This window comes from Petaurus breviceps, unplaced genomic scaffold, assembly GCF_028583685.1.
Source record: "Petaurus breviceps papuanus isolate PSGF00001 unplaced genomic scaffold, PetGlider_PUasm1.0 182, whole genome shotgun sequence".
In the NCBI taxonomy this organism is placed as follows: Eukaryota; Metazoa; Chordata; class Mammalia; order Diprotodontia; family Petauridae; genus Petaurus; species Petaurus breviceps.
This window is the reverse complement of record NW_027185786.1, coordinates 2,560,754-2,578,503: the sequence shown is the minus strand read 5'-3', so window position 1 is coordinate 2,578,503 and position 17,750 is coordinate 2,560,754. Positions and strand designations below refer to the sequence as shown.

The window sequence follows — 17,750 nt, the reverse complement described above, 5'->3', positions numbered from 1 at the left end:
CCCTTAGAGGTCAAAGGACTTTGTGTCTTTCTTCCTCACCTGCTCTGGCTGCCTTGGTACTAGTTTGGTTTGGGGGTTGGGTGGGCGGGTGGGGGAATTAGGGAGAAGGGGACGTCCTGAGAATCAGCCTTACGCTGTGCGGGTATGCACGCGTCCATACGAGTGTGCATGTATGTGCATGCGTGTGCGCGCGTGCAGGCACTTGTGTGCCTGCTACCCCGGCCCTGCACCTGGAGGGGGGAGGCTGGATGGCCCAGGGAGCGCCCCTCAGCTCCCCTCTTCAGCTCTTCTCCCCAGCCTCTGGCTGCTTGCCCGCCTCTAGCACCGAAGAATGTCTCCAAGTGTTGAGAGCCGGTTACCATGGGAACTAGCAGCCGTTCGAGTTAATCATTTCCTGTGGAAAGTGTAAGGGGGTGGGGTGGGGGTGGGGGGGTCAGAGACGACAGTGTGACATTCCTGCTTCATACCGAGCGGCCGAGCGGCCGCGGGGATGCCAGAGCAGGCAATGCCCTATAACTCCTCCCCCCGAGGCAGGGGAGCTGCCGCCCCGGAGGAACCCCGGGCTGGGCAGCGGGGACCAGGTGAGTCACTGGCCCTGATGCCTCCACTTTTGGGAGGGGAGGGGAGTGGGAAGTGGGCCCCCCCACCAAGTCCATCTGGAAGCCCACCTTCAGGGTTTTCCAGTCTCCAGCCCAGCTTTCTCTTTCCATCCCAGAGGGGCTGCGCTTGGGGATCTTTTGGGGGCTAATTGCCTTTCCCAGCTTTGCATCCCCAGGACACCCCCCTCTGGCTGCCGGGGATCCCCCGAGGGAAACCCCGTCCCGCAAACCCGGGCACTGGAGGGGCTACGGCGGGGGAGGGGATGCGCTTTGAAAAGGACCCCAAGATAAGCCCCCCCACCCAGGATTTTCATCTCTGCAGGTTTAGGGCTGCAGTTGGGGAGAGATGGGCGGGGCTAATTTCTGCTTTAAAGCTTTCTCTACGGAAATTTCAGTGTTTAAATTCCCTTACTGGATTGAGCCGGGGCAGGCTAGCTTGGTCTCTGTGTTCCTTGGGGGTGGGGAGAGGTGGGGGTCGATAATCGAGACCCCTCCTGGGTGATCTGAATGGAAGAGTGAGGCAGCCTCTTTCTGGGGGGTGGGGGCTGCCCATCTCAAGATGAGGCTCTTGTGGGCATTGAGAAATACTGGTGCTGAAGTGGGGGGCTCAGCATTTCTCAGACACGCTTAAAAGGGGTTCGAGGCAGACAACGTATTTCGGTTTTCTTGGGCAGCTACCAGAACAGAGATTGGCTATTAAGGTTTAAATGGAAGAGGGCCAAGTGAAGGGCCTTCTGTGAGGGCATTTTCAAAGGAGGGGATCTGTCCGTTTGGAATTTGTGCAAGCACATACCTTCGGATTGGGGGTCTCCTTTCTCCCCAGTCATTTCAGTCTTTAGTAAGACTACATTTTTTCCCACAGTACCTCCATCCCTGTCTTTCCATTCCCACCGACACCACCCCAGTTTGGGCTCTTATTTCTTCTGTCCTAAACTATTATAATAGTCTCATAACTGATGTACCTTCTTCTAGTCTTCTCCAAAGTGTTTCACTGATTCCACTGCCCATCTAATATGTGCCTTTGCCCATAGCAGTTTCTCTACTCAAAAACTTCAGTGGCTATCAGAGTATAAATTCCTTACCTTGGCATTCAAAGCCTTTGTAATCTGGCTCCAACCTACCCTTTTAGCATTATCTTAATAATTAATAATTATCTTAATGCTGATTGATTGATCTTTATATCCCATTCATATACTGCATTCCAGTCAAATTAAATTTCTCTAGCTGTCTTTATAAATGCTGCCCTCTCCCATTTCTGTTCCTTTACTTTCACCATCCCCTATATCTGGCCTCTTCCTCCTCTCATGTCCACCTTTTAATTCCATTTCTTTCTTTCTTTCTTTTTTTTTTTTAAAGCAATCGGGGTTAAGTAACTTGCTCAAGGTTACACGGCCAGTTATTTCTGGGTGTGGTGCTAAGTATCAGAGTCTGGATTCAAGCCCAGGTCATGCCAACACTGGGGCCAGTGCTCTTACTTGCTGAGCCACCTGGGAGCCCCTAAGCAATTGGGGTTAAGTAACTTGCTCCAGGTTACATGGCCAGGTGTTGCTGGGTGGGTGCTAAGTGTCTGAGCCCGGGATTCGATCCCCAGGTCATCCTGACACTGGAGCCAGTACTTTTACTCTCTGTGCTACCTGGCCGCCCCCTTCCAGGAAGCCTTCCTTACCTGATCCCAACCAGGTGAAAGGGATCTCTTTCTCTTGGAATTTCTCATGCTTGGACCTCTCCTTCACACTACCCAAAATCAGAGGAGTTTAGAGGTAGAAGGAACCTCAGAGGCCATCCATTGAGTTCACCATGAGAATCTTTGCTGCAGCAAAAGATCTTCCATTGCCATTAAAGCCCAAAGATTTCTATACATGGGGAACCTACTGCCACCCAACTCAGCCCATTCCATTCTTGGATAGCCCTAACTAGGAAGGTTTGTCCTATATTAAATCTACCTCTTTCCACATACTATGTTCCCATTTTTGCCTTCTGGCGCCAAGTAGACCGAGATGAATCCTTCTTTTCATAGCAAACCTTTAAATACTTGAAAAACAGCTATTACTTTTCTACTGAGCCTAAACACCCTTCCTTTGGCTGATCCTTATATGGTAAATACTCAAGGCCTTCTCAGAATGCCTTCCTGATTACCAATGGCCTTACCAAAAGCTGGCACCCAGAACAGATTCTAACACCACAAATGAGGTCTAGCCAGGACAAAGTACTTCACATACTGTTCTTTTATCACAGTTTTTTTTTTCTGCATATTTTCTTCTCATTAGATTGTAACCTCAGAAGCAGGTTCCATATTTTGTCCATCTTTGTATTTCTGGTGTCTAGCATGTTGAATAATAATAACAATATAAAATAATAATAATAACTAGCATTAATATGGTTTGCTAAGGTTTTGTAAAGTGCTGTACACATGTTGTCTTGTTTGGTCCTGACAACGACACTGTGAGGTAGGTGCCATTATCGTGATACATTTTACAGATGGGGAAACCGAAGCACAAAAAGTCCCTTTCTCAGGGTCCCAAATCTCTACATTAGGTATTTGATTTGTAGGAATGTTTGCCAAAGGTGTTTTTCTAACTCTTCTCTAGATCTTTTCCTTGAATAGGGCAGACCGAGCCAGCATATTGAAGTCCATATTTCAGATCCCAGCTTCTAAAGGCTGGAGCACTAGACCAAAGTACATTCTCCACCCTCCCCCCAACCCTTCCCCCAGGACCCAGATTATCAGCACCTTAAGCCCGAGGAGGGCATACTCCTGCAACCTGCCAGTCGGTAGCTGGTCTTTTGTTGTGCCCTTGAAATAGGCCAGGCCAGTGGCCTCTGAGGCTAATTGGAAACAAGACAGTGGGTTGGTTCTATGGCTTGGCCACCCTACCCTGACCTCCACAGTATGGCACCCTCACACTGAACACGGAGTGATCGCTGCCTTGGGCTACCTCTGAAAGGAATCCCTTCTCCAGCTAGACTCTTGGAATCCTCCTGTGTTTAGGGGGACATTCACACCTATGCAGGTTAGGTCCCTGGCCCATTACATGTCTTAGGCTGAAGGTGGGTCCAGGTCATCATTAAGCTAGAAGGGTCTAGGGAGGTTGTTGGGTAGGGAATAGTTTTGTTCTCTTGGCTCAAAACTGAAGTTTTTCTTGATTCCTTGAGGCTCTTGACCTTTCACATTCAGCTGTTGCTAAATTTTGCTGTTTCTTCCTGTCTGGTATTGCTTAGAGCCACCCTTTCCTCTCTGTACCTTCCTTCCCGGAAGTTTCCTTGACCCAAGCTTGGGTAGTTATTCCCCACCCTCTGCCTGCAGTCTTCCCTTCTTCCCTCCGGCAGACCACCAGGCATTTGCTACTCAAACACTGGAATCAAGCGGTCCCTTTGGAACCTCTGATTGGCTATATTATTGGAAGCAGGTACCCAACCATGACCTTGAAAGGCCCCTCTCCTCGACTCACCCTGATCTTCTGCAGCCAATAATAATTAGAGTAACTTGAAAGTCTGTATTTCTTTTAAACATTTCAGTGTCCTTGTGAGAGCTAGGCTGTGTAATCTTAGACCCTTTTTATTGATGAGAAAACTGGAGATCAGGGTAATAATCACAACAGATAGCATTTACATGGGTCCGTTTAAGGTTTGCAAACTGCTTCCCATATGTTCTCTCATTCAATCCTAGCAAGAACTGTGTGAGGTTTGCACTATGATTATCATCCCATCTCACAGATGAGGAAACTTAGGCTAAAAGTTGAGTGACTATCCCAAACCCACACAGCCAGGGTGTGTCTTGAGTAAGGATTAGAAATCAAGATTTCCTTTTATTTTTTTTTTCTTGGAGGGGGGAAGGCAGTGCAATTGGGATTAAGTGACTTGCCCAAGGTCACACTGCTAGTTTTTGCATTAAGGATTTGAACTCAGGTCGTCCTGACTCCAGGGCTGGTGCTCTATTCACTGCTTCACCTAGCTGCCCCAGGTTTCTGACTTTTAAGTTCAACACTGACTCATTTTAGATGAATTCACTTACCCCTTGACATATAGCTAGAAAAAGTAGAATTGGAACTCAGACCCTGATTCTGCAGCTTTGTGTGTGTGTGAGTGTTAATAGCCTTCTCTTTTCCTCTTAATGATAATGTATTTCAGTAGTATCCTGAGCTTTTCAAAGCACATTCACATATATGAACTCATTTGAGCTTCACAACAATGCAGGAATTAGGGGCAGCTGGGTAGCACAATGAATAGAGCACCAGCCCTGGAGTCAGGAGGACCTGAGTTCAAATTTGACCTCAGACACTAAACACAAAAACTAGCCATGTGACCTTGGGTAAGTCACTTAACCCCAGTTGCCCTCCAAAAAAGCAAAAACAAAAAAAAAATCAATGCAGGAATTGTTGTTATTCTAATTTTATGAAGAAGGAATGACTTGTCCAATGTCTCACAACCAGATGGTTGTAAAGTGAACACCTTAAGCTCTAGGCAGCTACATGGATTGAGCACTGGGTCTAGACTCAAGAAGACTATAGTTCAAATCCAGCCTCAGATATTTACTAGCTCAGTGACTGTGGGCAAGTCACTTCACCTCTGTCTCCCTCAGTTTCCCCAAATGTAAAATGGGGATATAAAAAATACACACCTGGAAGAGTTGTTATAAGGATCAAATGAGAATATTTGTAAAAGATCCAGCATATAGTAAACACATAGGTGCTTAGTAAATCCCTCCCCTTCCCTCAATCCTTTCTAGTCAGCTTGTATATGGAGTGGAGAACCCGATATTTAATCAGTGTGTGGCCATTGGGTAACCTGGGATCACAGCTCTAGAGATGGAAGGAATCTCAGGTATCAAATAAATGGCCCAAGTCACATTGGCTGTGAAATCTCAAGCAGAGCCAAAGCAGATTAAAATGTAATTGGGAGATACTTAACAAAAAAAAATTACAATAAAACATAGGTGATGTTAACCTGTGGTTTTCTGAGTCAGTCTGTACCCACAGGGATCCAGATGTACAGATTAGCGCCCTGATTCTATCTGAGTTTGACACCACTGCCCTGGTCCAACCATCTCACTTTACAGATCTCTTTACCTGAGCTATCCCACAAATCCCCTCCTTCTCTCCCTTCCCTTGGCTTCCTGGCTATTCTTTTCACTTGGTTTGATTCAATTCAATATTTATTGCGTTCCGACTTTGCGTAAGCCAACATTTATTAAACTCCAACTTTTTGTCTGATGCAGAGGCAAAAATAACATGGCCCCGTTTCTCAAAGGGTTTACATTATTGATGATAAATATAGTGTCAAAGAAATTAATTTGAGGAGGGAAGAGAACATAACTGAGAGAATCAGAGAAGGCTTCCTAGAGGAGGTGGCTTGACCTGAGATGAACCTTAAAAAGGAAACTTAAGAATTCTTTTCAAGGTAATTGAGGTTAAGTGACTTGCCCAGGGTCACACAGCTCCTAAGTGTCAAGTTTTGGATTTGAATGCAGATCTACTTGATTTCTGGGCTGGTACTCTATCCACTGTGCCTAAGAATTCTGAGTTGGGGCATTACAATGTAACCCACCTTGCCACACCCACAGGCATTGCCATGGAAACTCAGAATTCAGGAAGCAATTCGATGGTGGTAGGAAGACTTCCCACAACTTCCAGGGTCCTAGGGGCCTTGAACTTGATCTGGAGCACACTCCCCAGAGCATCCAAGTGTCCTCGAGGTGGGATATATGTAGGCTTCTGTGAGAGAACTCTAGCATCACTTGTGGGGCTGACATAATGGCTTATACAAGGTATGTGCAAGGCACATGCAAGGCATGGAGGCAGAGGATGAAGTGACAAATTTCCTGAGCAGCGCATCGTCTAATTTGAATGAAAGAGGGAATGTGAAAAGGGTATTGATGTGAAATAAGGCTAGAAAGGCAAGATAGAGTCAGAATGTTGAGGGTCTTAAATTCTCATCCAGTAGTAATAGTGTAAGTGCTGCAGGGCCTGGAGAGGTGGAACACCACACCTCCTCCCTCTTCCCTAAAAGGGCCCTTTCCAGCTCTGGTCCCAGGCAGATGAAGATGGGTTCAGCCCTGGGGTTGCTTAGTTTGTAATGAGAGTGGTTAGGCTCTTTCTCATACTCTTTGGTTCTTGGATCCATCCCAGAGTCCAGTGAAAATGACTGAAAGCTTAGGTTTGGCTTGTGTTGAAGGTCTCCCCCTAAAAGGCAGGTATAGAAAGAGGTACTTGGTATACAATCTGAATCAGATATGGGACAGCTATTTATTTATTCTACACTAAAGAAAGGCTAAAAACAGTTTCATAGGTGTGCCTTGACAGAGACTTAAAACAGGATATAATGATTTATGACTACTCAGACTTTCCTGGGAAAATGATACATCGAACACTAAGACATGTTGCAGTTTGTAGGACTGATGACTAGGCATTTTACATTTCACCTTGGCTTTGCACTGTCTAAATGTCTATGTCATCTGGCAAGTCAGGCCAGAGGTTAAGCAACTCCCCCTCTTGGAATCCATTCTTTCTGTTGAAGAAACTCAAGAAAATCAGTATTAACCAAGTTACCAGGACCTCTAGAACTTTTGAATTTACTAACTTGTCTTCAAGGCTGGACACCTCCATCTTGGAATTACTGTTCTCTCATGTATACTTAGGGAAGGAAGCCCATGGTAACAAATGTAGCTAGGGTCTCCAAGTGTCAGGCTTAACCGGCTTAGCCTACCCTAGCTACCCTATGGAAGCTTCCTTCATGCTACTTCATTGGGGGAAGGGTAACCCCTGTCCTCTACCTTTCTTAAGAGAATTTTTAATAGTCCTGACATGATCTACAGAAGAAAAGGGAAGAAAAAAATTAAGGGCTGGTCACCCCCTTTAAAAGATCCAATAATCCGGTGGGTGGCTAGATGGCTCCATGAATAGAACACTGGGCCTGGAATCAGGAAGACCTAAGTTCAAATCCTGTCTCAGGTACTAGCTATGTGACCCTAGGCAAGTCACTTAATCTCTGTTTGACTAAATCCACTATCACTCTAGTATCCTTGACAAGAAAATCTGCTGGACAGTATGATTCACAGGGTCATGAAGAATCAGACATAACAAGAAATCCAGTAGCCCTTCCTATAGGCAACAAGGAGATTGACTTGTCATTCCAAAGTCTTCAGCACTCAACCAGCATCTATGACTGTCCAAAAGCAGGCAGGGCAGTTCTGGGCACTCTCCATAGTGTGGAAATCCCAGTCCAGTAGTCTGACAGATTCATAATAATAGTAAAAATAACATTAGCTAGCATCTATCAAGCTCCTACTATGTGCCAGACACTATGCTGAGCTCTTTAACAAATATCATCTCATTCAGTCTGCACAACCAGCACATCTGGTAGGCAGCTGCTGAAGGTTTCTGATTGAGCAGTAACCTCCGAAGATGATTTTAGTTGCTGTGTGGACAAAGATTAGTGATTCTTCCAGAGGCCAAAGATAGATGTCTTGAGCAGCATCATCTCAGAAAAAATAGGAAAAGGGAAGAAATGGAGGGGGAAAATTGAATCTGCAGAAAACTGGATACGAGACCCAATGAAGCCTGGCCATCTCAAGGGTATTCAAAGATGAAGGTGGAAAGAGGACAGCCAACAGATGAAGAAGAAAACAGACGTCCAGGTCATGGAACATACCGGTTTCTCCATCAGTGATAAGGAATGACAGGATCCAGCTGGGCCCCAATATCATGGCCTCCCAGTGAAGCAGAAATTACATGAAAGAAAAGAAAGATGGGACAAGGAACTGTATCCATGTGAAAGAGGGGAAGATACCAAACATTTTTTGGGAAATAACCCCACTGAATCATGACTGAAAAAGGTTGCCAAGGGGGCATTAATCACTACCAGCCCATATGCCTACTTTGTTGTCTCTATAAAATCTTTATGAGAATAATTTACATATGGATCAAGGGTATCCTTAATGAAAATACATGAAGAGAACGTGTAAGCCTCTGCAAACAATGCACTATAGGCGTATGTAGAGAAGTATGAACGGGGCCCCAGGTTAAGAATGCCTGCCATCTACAGTGAGGTGTTTGCATCAAACCCCACAGCATTTTTAAGTTCCCTAAATGGGATCCACAGTAATTCAATAATCCATATGGAGGGAAAAACTGCAACCGAGTGAAGGATTCTTATTATTCAGCCGTGATACATACCCCATTGAACTGGATCATTTGAACATATATTCTATAAAGATCTATCAAGGCAGAGGTTTGGTTTTTGTTGAGTGGTTGTTTCACCAGTGCCCAGTACAGGGTTCTACATTTACCCAGTAATTCATATATGTTTGTTGGATTGGATTGGACAGGAATACAGCATCATGGTGAGTTAGGCACAGAACTGAATGGAAGGAGGAGAATGGGCCAGATTGCATTTGCAAAACTTTCCAGTTCTTGCATTGATTCCTCAGCTTCTCCCTGAAATGAAAACACATCTTGTAACCCTTGCTGGTCTTCCAATGCTGGGTGCTGTGGATCACAGAATTCCCTAAGCTCTGAAGAATCTAACTTATGGTTACCCAGAAGGGAATGGGGAGATGATGTGGGGAGCAGAGCTGGCCCCCACATATTCCCATTTACTGTTTGAGTGCAGGAAGCAATGTGAAAAGTAGCCACAAAGCACTTCATTAGGAAAGGAGAACCAGGGATATCAGTGTGGCAGATTGCTGACTGTGTTGGTACCTGAGTGATGCAAAGAGACCTGGAGGAAGGCACTGAGCGTTTCCAGTAAATCCATTTGGGGATGATTCATGGGGGAGATGTGGGCAAGAGTCACCTAGAATGAAGAAAGATAGATGGGTTGCCATTTGCACCAACGGAGGAAGTACTCATATTGAAGTTTATTAAAGGGTTAAAGAAATGGAAGAAGGATGAGAAAAGCATAAGACGATAGGGGTTGTACCCCAAGTTCCAACATATGGGGGGTGGGGTGAGGTTCCTCCCTTTGGTGAATGGGCTTCTCAACCCCGTGCCAGCCCCCTGACTGCTGGCCCACTGCCCCATCTGGCACAGGCTGCCATATCCCAGGGTCCCACGGCTATCAGGCCCATGTTCTTGGGACTCCTTAGCATTAAGGTCAAGTTTATTGCACTCCATTAGGTTGTGAGCACATTGGTGGGTTTTTCTTCTTGTGTATTCCCAATGCTTAATAGAATGCCTGGAACCTAGCAAATGTTTAATAAATCCTAATCGACTGACTGGCTGAGTGAAACTTAATGCACAATAGAAATGTTAGTTGTTATTATATTTTTTTTTCAGGAACATGTTTATGTATATTTAAACATATATTTAAACATTTAAACAAAACCTACACCCTGCCAGGCATCACAGTGGAGAAACTGAGGCACAGGAAAATCAGAGCCTGACAGGGCATACTATCTAACAGGTTTTCTTTTTTCCCCAGTGATCACCTAGGGATGAGTCCACTTTAACCAGCGTAATGAAGATTGTTTCACATTAATTCACTCAAGCTGACTGGTTTAGCCCCTGCTCCCTTTGGACCCTCTTGGAGGGACCATCTAGTCTGAGTGCTTCATTTTGTAGCTGAGCAAATGAGGACCAAATAATAGGTAGTGACTGGGACTCCTCAGGGACAAGAGCCTGGATTAAGTCCCAGGCCCCCACTGTTTCTTGTTCGGTTGTGTCTGTCACTCAGGGAGGGACCCAGCTAGAGGCTGTGGGGAGACTCTGCTTCAGCTGTTGTCTGTCCCCAGATCAGGTGACACGTCTCCAGACCCTCACCCAGAAGGCTCTTCTGTGTGCACATTTTGAAAGTTCAGAAGCCAGCCTCTTGGACGGAGCTACCTCAGGGTCTGGGCTGCACCTTCCTGGGAAGCCAGACTGCCTACCCCTGCTTCATCCTTTCTCCTTCTCCTCCTCAGGTCCCCAGGAGCCTGTGGGCCATTGAACCCCATGCCATGATTACATCTCTAAAGACCTGGAATCCGGGCACCGCTCCCTCTGCCAGGGCCCCGTGGAAAGGAAGCTGTGCCCAGGACAGTGGGGATCCTGTGATGGCCAGCCCCGCCTCTCCATGCTCCCGCCCTTTCCCACACGCCAGCCAGGGGAGGTGGAGAACTGGTGAGTCCGCATTTTTAAAATGTTTTTTTTTTTTTCCTCCAGATACCAGAGATGAGACTAAAGTCTCCCACTGAATCCTAAACCCAGTCATAAGCAGGCAGGTAATTACAGGGTAGCCAGCGAGCTGCCCAAAAGCTCTGGCTGAGTCTCCCTGGCAATCTGGGTATCCTTTCTTTTTCTGACTGCAAAGCAGAGTCTTGAAAGGAAAGTTAAACTTTAACAATCCATAGCCAAAAAAAAAAAAAAAAAGGAAAAGGAAAAGGAAATAAAAAAGGTGTGATGTCTGAGCTGCCCAGGTGGCCCTAGGCTGGTTTCCCTTTGTCCTTCACCTAGAAGCTCTTGCTTTTGCTCCTTTTATTCCTCCCTGGGACTCGTAAACAAGGTAAGCGAAGTGTTTGGTTAATGTTTTCTTCACAGGCTTGTGACATTTGATCCTGCTCGGGGCTCTGTTTACGGGTCATGCTCAGAGTAGACGGGCAACGGTCCAGGACATCCCGCGACTGTTTTGGGGTCTCCAGGGGGCTTTGGGGCTCAGCTCTCTCCAGGGTACTTAGTTCAGGTACTGGAATGGGCTTCCTGGAAAGGAGCTCGGACAGGCAAAGGGGAAGTCCCAGTGTGGCTCACCTCAGCTGCTGCTGCCCTGGCTCAGACTCACCGAGCCGCTCATTTGATCTGTCTTTCTGGGCCACACCAGCCTCCCTGTTCCCCTTTCACTGATGTTGGGGGACTTGACTAAGGGCCATCGAGATGTGAGCTAAATAGTCTGGTGGAGTTTTAAAGGCAGCATTGTCTGGAATCAGGAGCTGCATGTGACTCTGCTCTCCTGCCCGACTTAGGTGACTCTCCTGGCATTCAGTTTATTTATTTATTTTTGGCCACAGAACAAAGGAGAAGGATCTGCTTTTTGTTGTTGTTGATGTCGTTGTTTTTGGGTGGTTGGGAATCAACTCTTTTGTTTTACACCTCTGAAGGGAAACTGGGTGTCGTGAGGGTGGTCTTCGACATTGCTAGTGGCTGGCTAAAGAAAGATTCCTTGGGGAGGTTTCCTTGAATGCTAGATACCTCAAAGGCTAGCTCCTCCGTATCTGTCTCCATTTTCCTTCAGATCCCAGAGATGAGACTAAGGTTTCCCACCTTCCCAAGAAGGAGGTCCCCATTCACTGTGGGGCAACATAGTATGTTATTGTCCACTCTGGGGAGACCAACAGAATTAAGACAGGATGAGGACTAAGAAAAGGCCATCAAATTGACTAATTAAGAGATCATTGGTTTTATCTGCTTTAGGGCTAGCCTGGATTTCTAGTGTGGCTTGGAGATTGACTTGGTCTCCTTTGGACCTAGGAAAAAATAATAGCGATGATGATGGTGACAGCTTCTATTTTGCATTGTGCTTTAAAATTCACAAAGCACCTGACATATATCAGTCCATTTGATCATCCCAGGGCTAGGCCAGACCTCCTATGGGCTGAGCTAGAACAGAACATGTATCTCGGGTTAGAAGGCATAGACAGTTGTACCAGCCAACTCTCTTATTGCAAGGAGACAGCCCCTTTTCAGCAAACCTTAGGCCCAGGGAACAAAGAGGTGAGACTTGAAAAAAGCATGTGAAGTCTTTTTTTAGACTATTAGAGAGGGCTTTTTTAAAAAAAGACAGCTGAGACTGAAACCTCGCAGCAAGAATTTGTTTTAATGAGTGTCCAGAGAGGTCTTAGGAATCAGGCGTGAAATTTCCATCTGAGGGATGTAAAGTACAGTGTTATCAGTACACTTAGGGGGTGAGGGCAGTCGAGATAATTGAAACTAAAACTCACAGTTAATCAACTTATCCATGAGTTTTAACCTCTCCCTTTGAACAGACCTGCTAACACGTAGCAGAAGGAGCCTGGTGCTGACCTATCTTTCTTCCTCTGTAGGGTCCTAACAAGCAACTAAGCTGGGCTGAATATAAGAAGGGGAGGTAGGGAAATGGCTAGAAAGCCCACAAAGGGAATAATCAAGTTCTAGGAGACCATGGCATCAAAGAAAATGAGGAGGCCTGGCATGGCCTGCTGAGAATGTTTTCCAAAAAGAGAATGACTCCTTTATCTTCAGTCAATCCTTCTTCTGGGGCACTTATCCCTGTAGCCACTAAGATAAATAACTGAGCCTTGCCCACCTGGCTGATAATGGGGCTGGGAACCAGGGCATGGTGCATGAAAGAGGTGCCAGTAAGGTTACATCCAATGTCAACTTCCCATTCACCGGTTTCCTTCTTTGTACTTACACACTTGGTGCCTAGCACACTTAAAAATAATGCTAATTGATTGATTGGTAAACTTTCTTTAACTTCAGTTTTATTTTCTGGAAGGACTCGGTAAGGATACTGTTGGTGGCAGTGAAGAGAATTCTGGTCAGACCTCTACCCGACCGACCTCAGCTCAGCACCGAGCCCTCAGCGTGGACTGGTCTGGGCCTGGGAGCCCTCGGAGACTCTATCTGACTGTCCAGGTAAGGACTCATCTCTGGGGGAGATGAAATCCTCCAGTCTTCAGAAGGAAGGGGGAGGAAGATGGCTGTTCTTCTGGCGACTTGTCCACTGTAAATGTTTCAGGGGAAAGGGTTATCAGTGAGATCTGTCTTCCTGCCAGAATCCTTAGCACACACATATCCTCCCTGGGAGCCTGTGCCGGTGAAGCAATTTCCCTTATTAAGATATCTTATAAAGATCTAACAAGAGATGACAGAAAGTTCTCTACCTCGCCCTGACAAAGGTGTTGAGTACAATAAGATGGGACTATCCATCAGTTCTGCCGAGTTCCACAGGCACACCTCAGGGAGGACAGGTGGCATTGGGCAACCTGGCCAGTGGCTTCCACAAAGTCCTGCAAAGACAGGTAGAAAAGGGTTTCACGAGGTGTAGGCCGGTGAGAATTCTCACTAAGGCACAGCTCTTCCTGAGGGAAGCTATCCCGGCCCTTTGGGCTCCCTTCTCTTGCAGGCAGACAGATTTGCTATGAGTATCAGTCTGTGGAGGGGTCATGGCTCAATGAAGAGAGTGCTGGACTTGGGAGTCAGGAAGACCTGAGTTTGAATCCAAACTCAGCTACTTCCTAGCTGTGTGACCTGGCCAAGTCACTTAACTACCAGCCTTGGTTTCCCCATGTATAAAATCTGATTGAAATAAGAGCTATATAAATATTAACTATTGTGATTATTATCATCTGTTATATGGGGAAAATAAGTGCACCTACCTGACAGGCTTGTTGAAGGATTAAGCAAGGTAACATTGGCAAAGAGCTTTGCAAACTGAAGACGCTGTATAAATGCTCATTATTATCAATAATGGGAGTCGAGTCCCTTGCCCTGCCACCTGCTAGCCCTGTGATTGGTTTCTTCCTCTATAACATGAAGGCTTTGGACTGGGGGATGCCTAAAGCCCTTTCTGATCCTGTCCCATCTTATCCCTAACTGGTTTAAGTACAAAGGGAGGCTGGCATGTGTGCATAAACCCATGCAAAGACTTAGGTTACCCTGTGCTTGTACCATTGAGTGTGGGGACCCAGAGTCAGGAAGGTCTGAGTTTGAATCCTGCTTCAAGTACTTACCAGCTTCTTTGATGTGGTGGTTAGCCTTTCTCTGCCCTACTTTCTTCATCTATAAAATGGCAAAAATAATAGCATCTCTCCTATCTCCCCACCCCCCAGCCTCACAGGGCTGTTGTGAGCATCTTAAGTGAAATAATTTGCTTGCTATAATAATATATATTTAAGTGCTTTGCAAGGCTTAATGCACTCTATGAGTGTGAGCCATTATTACCTTGACCATTTTCTGGACTTTCCCCTAAGTTTCCCTAAATCCCTTAACCACTTTCAGCCTCGGTTTCCTTGTCTGAAAAACGGGGATGAGAATAGCATCTCCCTCAGAGGGTTGCAGTAATGATACATGAGGCGATGTTTGTAAAGAACTTAGCAAACCTTAAATGCTAGTCGCCATCCTCGTCATCATCATCATCATCATCATTATTGATTAGAATAAGCCAGATGAGACGGTATGAGGACACGAGCCCAGTGTCCTCATTTCCGCTCTAAGTGCTGAACAGGTCATTGGGTGTAGGAAGATTCTGTTGGCTCAAGGTACTGTTTCTGAAGTTTGAGTAGTAAATGTCTCTGTTCTGAAATCCATTGTACCTTAAGGGGTGTTGGGGGGGGGAGGTGTAGTTTTCTTGCACAGGGACACAACATTGACAACAACAACAAAAACAAACCAGTCTTGTTTTATGTAACATCTGGGGAAAGACTGGTCTGGACAAGCACAAGGTTAGAGCAACGCTTTTGGCGTTTCTCTCTTTGCCTGGAGTTGCTGCAGTGAAGGGGGAGGGGGCAGGAGCTGCCTGGTAACCTCCTTCCTCCAGCCTTGCAGTTCTGGGACGGTTGTTTTCTTGAATTTTGATTACAGAGAAGGTTGTGTTGTGGTTGGAAGGGAGTGCTTGGAAGTCAGCAAAATCTGTTTCCAATTTCCATTTCTGAGTTGCTGGGTAACTGAGCTTTTAACCTCTGGGTTTCTCTCTGATACAAAGTGGGTCTGGAAAAATCCACTTCCTCTTTAGATCCTGGGAAAACTTTTTATGTTTCTATGTGCTTTGAGATCATGGATGAGAGGCGCAGCTGGAGAACCAAGGCTCATTACCTTCCTCATCACAAGAGAGATAGACATTGGTCAGGATGCCAAGGACAGAGGGTGTGTTTGGATCAGAAGTGCCTTCCTGTGAGAGCCTGGTCGTTCTTAGGGAATCTGAAACAAGAGGGTTAGTAGCTGCCACTCTGGCAGACCCAAGGTGGCAGAAATCAACTGGAGGGCCCTCTTGCCCATTCCCTTTGGCCTCTAGGAGCAACAACCTTTCCAGGGACTGAACAACTCTGATACTGCTTCAATGGAACTTGCCAGGTGGCACTGTGGGTACAGGGCTGGCCCCCGAGGCAGGAAGACCTGAGTTTGAATCCTACCTCAGTCACTTACTAGCAGTATGACTTTGGGCAAGTCACTTAACCTCTGTTTGCCTCAGTTTCCTCATCTGTAAAATAGGAGCCGCAACAACAAATGAGATAAACTCTCTGAAGTGCTTTGCAGAGTTTGAAGTGCTACATAATTATTAACTATTAATAGAGTACCATCATTTTTCCAAGCATGGACTAATTCATGCCCATGCTTGTCCTTTTAAAATCGTTCTTTCTTTTCTACCTTCACCACACCCCCATTCTCCACTGCCTGTTTCTGGACAGGAAAACGTCCCTTTGTGAGGGGATCCCCATCGCCCACTGTAGCTCACCATCTTCTTTTCCCTTTCTTCCTTCCATCCCTTCTTCTGTGGCCATTCTTCACTATGGCTGCCTTTCCAAAGTGGCCTTGACAAGTCAGGGTCTTGAGGCCTCTGGGGCTCACTGGGCTGGGGTGTTTGCCTGATCTCTCTGCAGCGTTGGGAGCATCACTGAGCTTGGGTTGGGTTGTAGCGGGATCAGCAGGCTGGGCAATTCATATGTGGTCCTAGCTCTGTCATTGTAACCCCCGGGGAGCCTCTGGGCCCCCAACTCATCCTCTGTAAAGTGGGAATCAGTGACCGCTAAAGGCAAGTGACACTGTGCCTTCGAGGAGAAGGCCCGGGTGCTGTTAGTTTGAGCTGAAAGGGACCGCTTTCCTATGAATGGAGATTATGGGCCCTACACAGAGAGCTATAAGTTACAAGGGCTCTTCGGGGGGAGCCGAAAGAACACGGGGGAGCATTGTCTGGTGGGAGACATCAGGAGGCCTGGCCTTGCTGCATCCTGGCAATGTGACCTTCCATTCCCTGGGCCTTTGTGAAAAGAAGCCACATACAGAGGATGTGGAGTCAGCAAGGCCTTGTTTTAAATCCCGAGTCTGATACTTGACTAGCTGTGAGACCCAGAGAAAGTAAATGAATAGACTCCAAGCAAATTATCCATAAAATGGAGATAAGATTATCTTAAGAGCCTTAGTCATAGGATTGTCATGTGCCCCAGATACTGCAGGTAGACATGGCTTAATGGAGAGGCACTAGGCTTGGGTTCAGATCCTGTTTTGGGGGGAAGTTAGGGGCCACCATAGTGCACAGAGCATTGGGCCTGGACTTCCTGAGTTCAATCCTGCCTCAGACATTTTCTAGCTGTGTGACCCTGGGCAAGTCACTTAACACTGTTTGCTTCAGTTTCCTCATCTGTAAAATGAGCTAGAGAAGGAAATGGCAAGTCCCTCCAGTATCTTTGCTAAGAAAACCCCAAACGGGGTCATGGAAAGTTGGACAGGACTGAAAAGATACTGAACGGTTAACAAGAATTCTAATTCTATTTCAGACCCTTGCTAGCTTTACAACCCTAGGCAGTCACCATTTCCTCAGTTTCCTCATTTGCTGAATGAAGGGGTTGGACCCCATGAACCCTGAGGTTCTTTTCCCAGCTTGCAGTAGGACTTCAGTAGGTGCTGACCACACAAATAAAAACTGCACCCTCTCCATACCTGCCCATCCCGGGTGGCTCTTGTCCGTGCCATCCCAAGTCGAGAAGAGGAATCGGCTGGGGCATATTATCTCGAGGTCCCTTTCAGCTTTGACACTCTGGCTGTGAGGTGTTGGGTAACCTGAGAATTTTCAGACACCTGACCATCTTACTGGGTGATTTGATGACCCTGAGGTTCCTCCTCCTCCTCCTCCTCCTCCTCCTCCTCCTCCCCTTGGCATCGAGGACACGAGGCTGCGGCATCTCTGTTCCCAGTGTTGCAATGCCCTTTACAGGAGTTGTGGTTGTGTCTTGGCCACAGGCACTCCAGGACAAGGTGTGTGCATGCAAGAGTCAGGAGAAGAAGGAGGAGAAACAGCAGAAGAGGCCGGCACTGGCCCCCAAGCGGGCCCGAGACTCGGCCCAGGCAAAGGAAGCCCACAGCATGAATGTTGAGAAACCAGGTAAAGCGTGGAAGGGGCCAGCGAATAGCCAGGAGGTAGGGGCATCTCGGAAGGCAGCCAGCAGCTGGCTCAGTGGCCCATAGGGAGCAGGAAGGTCATGCTATGATC

At 46.6% G+C, this 17,750-nt stretch overlaps 1 protein-coding gene across 5 annotated transcripts in view; it reads left to right on the top strand.

Annotated features, from left to right (window-relative positions):
• The first annotated feature begins 428 nt into the window (after positions 1-428).
• The window catches only part of KIFC3 (kinesin family member C3), a 62,128-nt gene continuing 44,806 nt past the window's right edge, over positions 429-17,750 (top strand). Inside the window, exons 1-4 of one of the 5 annotated variants that reach the window (XM_069087586.1) lie at positions 429-581; positions 10,495-10,693; positions 13,041-13,180; positions 17,501-17,642. In XM_069087586.1, coding sequence (XP_068943687.1) covers positions 10,531-10,693; positions 13,041-13,180; positions 17,501-17,642 — 445 coding nt within the window. In that variant the 5' untranslated portion in view covers positions 429-581; positions 10,495-10,530. Of the gene's footprint in view, positions 582-10,494; positions 10,694-10,724; positions 11,076-13,040; positions 13,181-17,500; positions 17,643-17,750 lie in introns of those variants that run through there. The other 4 variants (XM_069087584.1, XM_069087585.1, XM_069087587.1 and 1 more) reach the window with 4 other exon arrangements.